Raw genomic sequence first — 10,428 nt, 5'->3', positions numbered from 1 at the left:
TTGTCCGCGCTCCGCTCAAGAGGCGGCTGCCGTGTCTTTCGCCGCTCACTCCTCGCTCAAGCGGCGGCGGCTTCCCCTCCTTCTCACACCACAGCAGGCGTGGCTCCCCCCCGCATTTCGTGCCTCGCTGTGGTTGAGGCCAAGATGGCGCCTCCTTCCAGTCTACCGAGGTGGGGTTCGGCCGAACCATTTTTTGGGAAGCGGAAAGCGGGAGGCGCCGTGACACTTAACTGCGCTGAGGCAGAGCGAGGACTTCCTGCGTTTTCGGCAGCTCAGCGTATTTCCCTGTGCAGCGCTAGGCGGAAGGCGACAGGACAGCGCGCTGACGCGAAACCTGCCCGTCGCCCCCCCTACAAACCTTCCACCGTGGGCTTGCCCGAAGGCTGGCGGTGCCCGCGCGGACGCTACCAAGCTCGTGCAGAGGGGGAGGCGGGCTTGTGCTCGGGCGCGGCGAACACACGGGGTGCGGCGGACCCCCCCCCTCCGCAGGCGGCGGGGCCGGATGGTACGGCCCGACGGCAGCCGCCACATCAGCCCCGCGAGGGGCCCGGCCGGGTCAGGCGATATGGCGGGTCGGGGCTCTCTGCCGGGCGGGGGCGGCGAGGCCTGTGGGGGTCTCAAGCGACGGGAGCGGCTTGTTAGCTCACAGCTAGCCACGTCCGGGCCACTGTGGGTCGAATATACCAGGTCGTCTCCGAGCGTTGTATTAATCCTTACAAGACCTCTGTGGGTTTTAAATAACCGTGTTCCGTGAGGTAAAATATGACGCTCGCCATCCCGCATCACCGCTGCAGCGGTCCGGTTAGCGGGAGAAGCCTTCCAAAGGGGCAGAGAACCTGGCTCGACACGGCGATCTCTCGGTGCGGTGGTACAGACAGAAGGACAAGACGAGTATCTCTCTCTACTGTTTTCCAGTGATCTGAAGTGTTACCTTGTGTAATCCTAACATCACAGTATGATTTTTAAACTGGTAAAGTTCTCTCACGGTGGCTACCACTGTGGCCAACTGTACGAGAGAGCTGACCTCTATTGATTACACCATTACCTTAATTCTCGGGCACCTCGGGTTGATGCAAAAATATGTGGAGTGTCATTTTTTTCAGCATGCGTGCTAATACGATATATTCAAAGCGGCAAAGGGAACCTGGAATTTGTCTTGGATACCATCTTGAGGTTTTGGTGATATTTTTGGAGGATAAAGATCAGAACAGTTCTTGAGGCATAGTTCATTTGTGTTCACTTCTGAGATGACCGCTTGCATTTTGTGTAGGGTTTTTTTGGTGTTTTTTTAGCCCAGTGCTTTCAATCAAATCGTACAGAATAAGAATGCCAGCATAAAAACTTGTGAGAAGAGTAGAACAGGTATTGTACTTAGCATTTTAAATTTAGACCCTCTCTTACGTTGCAGTATCTTTCATGTTTTGATAAAATCTTGAGAGAAGGTATGTAAGAAATTAAGCTAAGAAACACCAGTGCTCTAAGTTATCAGCTAGTCACAAGATGGCATCCTAATTCCATTCAAATTAAATTGGTTGAGCGTGTCAGTTCCGTATTTAAGCTACGGGCAGTGCTTATGAATGGAAATGATGACTGGTGCTTTCTGCAGTTACTTTTTTCCCCTTGTTATATCATGGTAGTTGACCAGACTTTGATTTCCTGGTTTGCAGCAGCATTGACACACTAAAGAAAATGCTGTTATCTCTCCTGCCATCACCACCATGTATTTTTCCAAATGTGAGGACATGCTGTGGTTCAATCAGTAGTCCCAGCTGGGTCCTCAAGATTACATGGCTCTTCCAGGAGCATGTATGCAGTCTCTCTCACCCGTGTTTCACCACTCTCACAGTTGCCTGTATTGTTGGAATGTGCAATTTTTTCATATTACCTTTCTTCCTGTTCGCAAGCTACCTACTACTTTTACAATCACTTTGGTTGAACACTGAATCTAAATGTTGGATCCTTCTTTCCTTTCTTTGTGTGGTCTGCTATTTGCACTTTCCCTTACTTCACAGAGACTTTTGATTTCTCTTCCTTCCTTCCCCCTTTCCTTTCTTCTACTGAAATTTTAGTCCCTGTGCTATCTCACTGCTATTCTTTCTCTCCCAGTCCTCAGCAATCTGAGGGTGAGTGGAACAACTTTTAAAACCACAGATTTTGGCACTAGCAGCTGGAGCCCGTTCCTGTAAGTATTCCACATGCAAAACTCCTAATCAATGGGAAATTTTGGAAAAGCAAGCTAGCGGGAGCGGCTTTTTGTAACACAACTGTCAAACCAGCAATGCCTCGTGAATTTTACTGAGTGCAAGTGATCTGAGAATAGTGGAGCTGAAACCACTGTTTCCTAAACTGAATTCTGAAGGAGTAAGCAAGCTGTTGTGGTCTGTATGAAATTTTATCTAATACTGATAGGATGTGCGCAGAATGATGCATTGAGAGGTTAGGGCCTCAGGTAGTCACGTACTTTTGCATTACATTTGTTACCTGGAACCTGCTGACATGTGCCCTTTCTTTCTTTAGTGATTATAGTTTCTTCATGCTACAGGTTTTCCAGAAGCTTTTGCTGCACTTGGAGCAAATAGGGAAGTGTTCAATAACTTAGGTCAAGCACAATCTTTCTAGCCCTGTTCAAAAATTATTTCTGCAATTGAATTATTTTTCACAGTATTTTCTTCAAGAATCCTCCCATGGGTTGCAAAAGCAATCTTCAGTTGAGAATGTCTTATTTATACCAAATAAATAGTTATGCTATTAGCTTAAGTACAGACCAATCAAAAATCTATAGCTGAATAAGAACATGTTGATTCCTCCATTCATTTTCTCAAAAAATGCTATATAGGCGAAAAATTGTGTAGCGCTTAGTTTTCAGAAGTGCTGAGCATGCAAAACTCTCCACTCGGCTGCTGTATAAACATGATTTGAAGGGCCTCTCAGCTTAAATAATGCCATGCTTTTTTTAATTTTATACACAGCTTTAGTCTGCACCCACGCTTGTGGGGATCTCAGCTGAAATAGCACTGAGGCAAGAGGCAGAAGGAAAAGGAGAATCACTCAAGTCATTCACATCTCTGTGGCAGCATGAAAAGTTTCAAGGGACGGCATTATGATCGTAATTACTTACACCTGAAATAATTATCGCTTTATAACTTTCTGGTTTAGTTCTCTGTGCATATAGTGGAGATAACTATTTATCTTCCCATGATTAATAATTATCAGGAACATTAATTAGTGAATGCATCCAATACTTTGGATATTAAAAACATAAATCATTATTATGGACTGGTAGCATCTTAATCTGGAGGTCCAGAATCTACACATATTTGTGTGTCTTGCTTGTTAGATGGTGTTTTCAGGAAAACCACTTTACAAAACATACGCCTTATTTTTCACCAGTGTTGACCATATCATTCCTGACTAATAAAGTACAGGAAGTGGGGGGGGGGGGGGGGGGGAAATCACTAATAAAATGAGAGGCATTTATACCTGAAATTCTTATTTTTATGCAGTTTTAGAAAGTGTATTTGCATTCCAAATGCTCATATTTCTGTGCTTTCCTGAACAGGCTGATGTCTGTTTCTACCATATTTACCTTTGTTAGTGCATAGCACAAATGCTACAACGGCTTTTTCTTTGGAAAAACATTAAATACCTACTTTAACTTATCATCAAAAATACTTCATAAAAATCCAAGTGTATCCAAAATACCAAAACCACTGAGTGTAGGAAACACGCTGATTGATTGACTAGATAGCAGGAGAAATGAAATGCCTTGGGAAAAGTTAACTCAGTGAAAGAAAATAGACCAACGTTGTCTTGGAGTATCTCATCTGACTCGAAATATAAAGTACGGCCTCCGTGTGTGTCGCCACGTGACTGAAGGACTGTCTTATTACCGCGACCGACAACTCATCTACTTTTGGTAGCGCACAATGAAATCTGCCTGCAGTTCACGTTCCCAATAAGCATCCTTTCCAGCCTTCAGAAGGAAAATTAATTTGATTTCGGAATAAAGCCTGCATTAAGCCCATGAGCCGATCGCTTCTTTTTCTATGCTTTAAGATGTTTGAAAGGTTTAGGATTAATCTTGAAGCGGCGTAGAAGCGCTTTGAGCAATCCCGTCGGCAGCAGGGACGGCTTACTGCCTCTCGGGGAGCCCCAGCCCCCGCTGCGAGAAACCCGACGCGTTCCCGCCAGCCTTCAGCCCCCAGAACGGACGCGTATTGCCTCATCGGGGACGTTATCGCCAAGTGCTGTCACAAGCGACGGTATTTTGCCATGTCCCCCCCGCCGAGGACAGCCCGGCCGAAGTCCCCTGTGTGTCCGTGTCCGCGCTCCCCGTCTCGCCCCCCGCCGCGACCGCCACCGCGGCCCCCCCCCCCCCCCCCCCCGCCGCCGTCCCTTCCCTGCCGGCCGCCCCCACGCCCCGGCCCCGCGGGAGGCGGCCTCGCTCCGCCCGCGCTGACAGGCGGGAGCTGCGGAGGAAGGGGAGGGCGGCCGCCGGGCCCCGGCCTCACATGACTGCCGCCGCGATGGACGGCGAACCGCCCGCAGGCACCGCGGGCGCCGGCACAGGTACGGGGCGGCGGGTGCGCGCAGGGCGGGTGTGGGTGGCGGGGCGGCGCCGCCCAATCCCCGGCTCCAGGGCCGCCGCCGCGGTGCCCCCTTCCCTGCCGCCGGCGGCGCGGGGAGGCTGACAGGGCTCCTCGGGTGGGGTCGGGGCCGCTCCCCCCGCCAAAACCTGAGGTAAAAAGGCGCCGCCGTCTCCTCCTCCGCCCCGGGGCGGTGGGTGGCGGGCCGGTCTCGCTACGGCCGGGCCTCGGCGGTGCCCGTTTCGTGGTGGTGTGTGTGTGTGTGTGTGTGGTTCCCCTCCCCTGGCGAAGGTGGCCTCAGTGGTGAATAAGGGGGGGAGCGTTGGTGGGCGCCCCGGGACGCTGGGTTTGCCTGCCCCGGCGGGAAGGCGGGCGGCCGCCTCGCAGCGCCCGGCGGCTCGGCGAGGAGGTCAGCCTGGGCAGGGAGCCCCTTCTGCCGGGGCTTAACGCGGGGAAGCGGGGCGAACCAGAGCTTTTCCTCTCGGGAGTGGTGCGGCCGAGCGAGTCTGTGGGTGCTGAAATGACTTTCTTTCGTCTGCTTGTCCCCCGCCCGCTGAAGTGGACCCAGGGGCACGGTAAAGCATGCGGGGAGAACTGAAGCGGTTCAGTAGGCACACTGTCACGGTCGGTCCCGGACGGAGGCCACGTCTCCTCCTTACTGACCCGAGCCAAAAGCAGATCCAGCATGGAAAGGAGGAAGCAGCTCCGAACGCTGAAGTTTGAAGGAGCGTGCGGCTGGATCTGGGATCGAGAAACTTGCAGCCAAATGCTGCCAGCACTTGTTGCCAAACGAGAAATGGAGGGAGATCCTGGGTGAATTAAGAAAATAACATGCTAGGCTCGTAACGGTTAAGCTGAGGGAAACAGGGTAATACAGTTCTCCAAAGTTCTCTTAAAGTGGCTGAAGTTTCATACTGGCAATTACTGCTCTGTGCATAGTAATTTTTTCTCTCTGTTGGGGAAGAAAAACTAGTAGAGGTTACAAGTGGGTAAGCTTTATGCAGGTAAAAGTGGTTTGGTTTGATTATATTCAGGATCCAGTGTGAGTGTGCTTTTGATAGGCCTGTGATGCTCCTGATGTGGATAATGCTTATAAATAAATTATTTTGGAATATTTCTGTCCAGGACTGATGTAAGATATTTGGATATTGAGCAGCAGCCTTTGTGGAAAAAATGTCGTACTGTACCAAAGAGAGAGCTTGTTCAGGTATGTCTATTACAGATTTACCATCCGCTTCAGGAGCCTTATAGAGATAAAACAGTTGTCTCTGACTGGAGTGTTCTTGACCTGATTAACCCCCACGCTGGTGAGGGTGCTTCTCTAACTGTCTGATCTACTCATCCTTATTTAGAAAACTTGGCTTTCTTTGACAAAGCTTGTATGGTGAACACTGAGAGAAAGTATCTAATGATCTTAACAAAAGAAAAATGATGCTGTGAAAGCAGGAATGCTTTTATTTCTAGCATCATGATGCGGGTTCAGTCATCTTGAAAGTTTCACAGCCGTATGTAACTTTTTTGGAGATCAGCAGCTTGTCAGTGAATATTCTAGGAGGATCTAAATCTCCTGAGTAATGACAGTCCTGACAGGGATTGTTGATTCCCACCTGTGACAGCACATGCAAATGCTGTCTTTTTTATTTTGCAGGGTTAAAGCACTTTAACACAATCAAGAGAGAAGAGAAAAAGTATAATGTCCAATACATTAAAGCCAGTTTTGCAAAGTCACTTGTATTGACTTTTTTTTTTTTCTTTTGCTCCCATTTGAGCCTGTTTTGCAATGATTGTAGGGAGCTAATCCAGGTGTGTTGGCTGGGGAGGGAGGGGGTTGTCTCCTTTTCTTCTAGTGGTAAATCTTTAACTGTGTGTGCAGCCTGTAGGCTTGGTAGGGAGGGCTGTGCCAGTTGCAGACAGAATTTGCACAGAACCATTCTGATTTCCCCCACAATCTTCAAGTTTTAGTGGGTTGGTGCAGGTTGATGGAGAGAAATTTATCAGTTAAAGACATGTGGAACTGATACAAAAGGAGGGGAGCTTTGGTGATTGCTTTTCAACAGAATTTGAGATGTGAATGAGTTTGTTCTAACTACAAAATGCGTGAAAAGACCATTGGGAGACTGTAGTGTGTGGAGTGGCACACCATTTTTTTAATGCTTAAATGCTAAGATCAAGTTTTTACCCAGCATTATTAAGAGGGTGAGAAATGTGCAAGGAAGATGAGAAGCAAAACAAAAAGATAAGCAATTTATTCTGATGGGATTTTCTTCACCTGTATTAGGAAGGATAATTGTGGAAACTTGGCAGTTTTGTACTGAAGCTAAAATGCCCTTGTATAAGTTTCCTGGAGAATAGTTGTATGTGTTATTACTTGTTGGGTTACCTTTTTGGGTGTGAATTTTTACACTTCCAACCCCTTTGTTAGAGCTGAGTGTGAAAAATGATAGTTTAGCAATCTTCCATTGTGAGCTGGGAAACTGCCCTAGTGAGGATTTGACTTTCTCTGTAGTCTTTGGGAACATTCCTCGATGGACTTTTCTCTCCTAATCCTGTTATTTCTTCAGTGTGTGTAGCTCCATCTCTCTTCATTGTGTTTGCTACAGTTTGGGACTATGGCTCCGTGGCTGACTTGCAAATGGAATGTGTTCCTTGTATTCCCAGACTTGGGAAATCGCTTGATTAATCACTTGATGATCTAACAGCATAGTTAAAAGAACAGGGCACTAGGCTTAAAGTTAGTTCTTTGTCACACAGACTTACTGTGTGACATTGGAAGGAGATAACTTGGAGTTTTTTCTGCTGTGTATTTTGTGATATTTTGAGAAGCGGTTAGAGGTCTACAGCTGTAGGGGAATGCAGAAATGCTAGTGCTTTTTAATTATTATTAAATAAAGCTTAGATAACCTCACCTATTTTTGAGTTGTGCCATTACTTCCCTGCTTCATCTTGAAAAGCACCAAGTGTTGAATAGCAATCTGAAACTTAGCTGGAAAAAAAACCCCAGCTGACCAACCACGACCCCCCCCGCCTCAAACCGTAACTACCCCCAATACCTCAAAAACAAAGGGGGGGAAAAAAACCCAAAACAACTGAAAGGAAAAAAAAACCAATCCAAATAACCCAGACCAGCCAGTGCAGGATGCATTTTTGACATCTGCACTGAGAAAGCTGTGGTGGGTATTTTTTTGTTTTTTTTTAAGGAGAAAACCAAAATGTTGGAGCCTGTTTTCCAACATCTAATTTTATCATCGTATGTGTATTATTTTGTTTTGTCTTGTTTTGGCATTGGATAGCTTGTATTTACAAGTGGATTGTCAGGAGGGAGAAGGAAGGACACTATTGCACTATCTCTTCATTAAAGTGAAGCTAAATATGGTTACTTTTCTTGTACCTAGTAACAAATACAGACATCCTATCCACATTGAACCTAGATCTGTGTATCCATCAGCTTTGTTAGATAAAATAGACCGATTCCTTTGCATCGCTCCTTTCTAAATAAGAAATGCATGGTTTTAAATTCCTCAAAAAAAAAACCCCAAACAACTTGCATACAGTTGTCTCAAAAATATGTAGAGCCCTTAATAGGAAGAAAGTTTGGTTTGGTTTGGTTTTTTTTTTTTTGGTGGGACTTCCGTTTTTCTTTTCTTGTTTCTAGGGGATTTCAAATTATGTAAGAATTAAAAGAAAAAAGTGAGGAAGGGAATCTACTTGAAGCTGTAGTTGAAATATGCACCAGCTTTCTGAGAGGTTGATGTGGACACTGAATTCTGGAATTAGAGGCATGTGTTTGACACAATAAGGGGGAAAGACATTTCCATAATTCCTGAGGCTTTTCTTGAGAAGACAGAAAGGAAGGGGAAATGCTGATGAATGATATTTACATTGCTGCTTGAGTATTCGTGGCCCAGGAGTTTGTAGTGGAGCCTTCATTTTTGCATGGGGGAAATCTGAGGTATCTGTGTACAAAAATAGTCAGCTCTCTGAGTTCCCTGTGAGTGGGATCACCTCTGCTCTGCATGGCCGTGACCTGTGATGATGGACAAGAAATCTTAGCTATTTTTCCTGAAGGCTTTGCTTCCTTTCAGACTCCTTTCTCCTAGAAAATCTGCTACTAATATAATAAGTAATTCTATGACACCCTCTGCTTAAGTGTGTCTAATAAATTTAGCTGATTAGCACCTTGATATAAGAAAGAGTTGTTAGTAGCAACCCTCTGTAAAATGGAGATAAGCCCTCCAAATTTGGCTGACAGAACTTAAACAGGGAAGGGAGAGCTGTGTTGTGATTTACCACCTACGCTTCCAGCCCTTGCATTGCCCTTCTATACGTGCTTGCTCACGTGTAAAACCTGTGTGCAGCTAATCAGACACTTGATATTCTACTTTGGGTTTCATAAATGCCTGATTTTAGAAATTTTGATCGAGGAAACTGGTAACTCTGGAGAGGGCAGGTTGCTGTCTAGTTGTATGAATGGAAGTAATGAACGGTGGCTGCTAACTGAAGGGTCAAATGGGTGGCATGAAGTAGCAAATCTTTCTCTTTCAGTTGTTCTCAGGATAAGTTTCTCAACTCCTTTCAGTCCAAAGGCTACCTGACTTGTTACAAAAAAAAAAAAGTATTATGCAGTGTTTTTGTAGTTTTTTGCTTTTATGACCAAACAAAACTTAGGCTACGCTTTGAATGCTTCTTTAAACTTTTATTTCTTGTTGTCTGCTTGTTTGCATATGTATGCATATATATATTCTTTTTAACTTTTATATCAAATTGTTTTCAGTTATACGAGGCCACTTCCTGGTATCTTATTGACACCAGATTGAGAAACTGCTGTAGCAGAAGGCTAGCTTGCACAAAAAAAGCTGATTTTTATTTTGTCTGCTTCCCTGTGTTCCAGGGGACCATTCCATACCTCATTTCTGTATTCACTTGCTGCTCTATGTATATAAACTCTACTAGATAATGATCTGCTGAAACTAAAGGGAATGTTTTCAAAATTAGCTATTCTCCAGCAAAGAGTGCGTGATGGGAAGTGTTAAGTGTTTTGTTACAATGCATGTAAATCCTTTTACTGGTTGAACACAGGAGCTCATACCAATGAGTTCCCACTATTGTCCACCATTCCTGGCCAGGGCTCTTGAGGCTGTTCCTGAATTGACTCTTTAGTAAGTAGAATGAAAAATGGACTGAAGAATAGCTTCAGCATTGCTCTGCAGGGTTAGCGTTAATGCCGCAATAACTGTTTTCTAAAACTGGTTAACAGCTGTTCCAAAATCATCTTACTGTCTTCTCAGACCAATGTTTGAGGGTGTAAATTCACTCTGAGTAGCTGTCTTGTTGACAGGGAACACTCTGAGATTATTAATTAAACAGTAATTATTCAAACTTGTTTGTATGGTTGTCTGATTGGTATGATTTTACACATTTAGACAAGCTTGAGATCTAAAGAAGCTACAAAATATTTCAGGAAGAGCCAAGTGTGTGAACTGCTGATAAAGAGAAAGTATTTCCTGTAGGTGAATTTTGGAAAGCAAATTTAGAGAATAACGATGAAAATTGGCAAAGTATTATAAATGAAAAGAGCAGCATGACCGAGTTGTCAAAGGACTGCCGAGTCTTGTCTAGATCTCTCTGTGGGCCTTCACTCTGCAGTTGCTTTACGGGGTAATGTGGGTTCAGATCACTGTAGTGAGTCTGAGAGTCCTTCTTAACATCAGTTTGGCTGATCATGCTGCAGGTTCCAGGACTTACAGATGAAATACTGAAGGATTCATGGTTCATCCTATAAATCTTTTCTCCTGATACTGTCTTTTGCCACTGGGAGTTTCAGTAGTTGATCAGACAGTGCTGA

The 10,428-nt window shown here is 45.3% G+C and overlaps 1 protein-coding gene across 3 annotated transcripts in view; it reads left to right on the top strand.

Moving 5' to 3' along the window:
* The window catches only part of SNX8 (sorting nexin 8), a 28,676-nt gene continuing 18,248 nt past the window's right edge, over positions 1–10,428 (top strand). Inside the window, exons 1-2 of one of the 3 annotated variants that reach the window (XM_069810265.1) lie at positions 4,472–4,569; positions 5,712–5,793. In XM_069810265.1, coding sequence (XP_069666366.1) covers positions 5,760–5,793 — 34 coding nt within the window. In that variant the 5' untranslated portion in view covers positions 4,472–4,569; positions 5,712–5,759. Of the gene's footprint in view, positions 2,183–4,467; positions 4,570–5,711; positions 5,794–10,428 lie in introns of those variants that run through there. The other 2 variants (XM_069810266.1, XM_069810264.1) reach the window with 2 other exon arrangements.

The sequence above is a fragment of the Haliaeetus albicilla genome, chromosome 22, assembly GCF_947461875.1.
Source record: "Haliaeetus albicilla chromosome 22, bHalAlb1.1, whole genome shotgun sequence".
In the NCBI taxonomy this organism is placed as follows: domain Eukaryota; kingdom Metazoa; phylum Chordata; class Aves; order Accipitriformes; family Accipitridae; genus Haliaeetus; species Haliaeetus albicilla.
The sequence above is the reverse complement of the archived record's forward strand: the minus strand, read 5'-3'. Positions and strand labels throughout refer to the sequence as shown.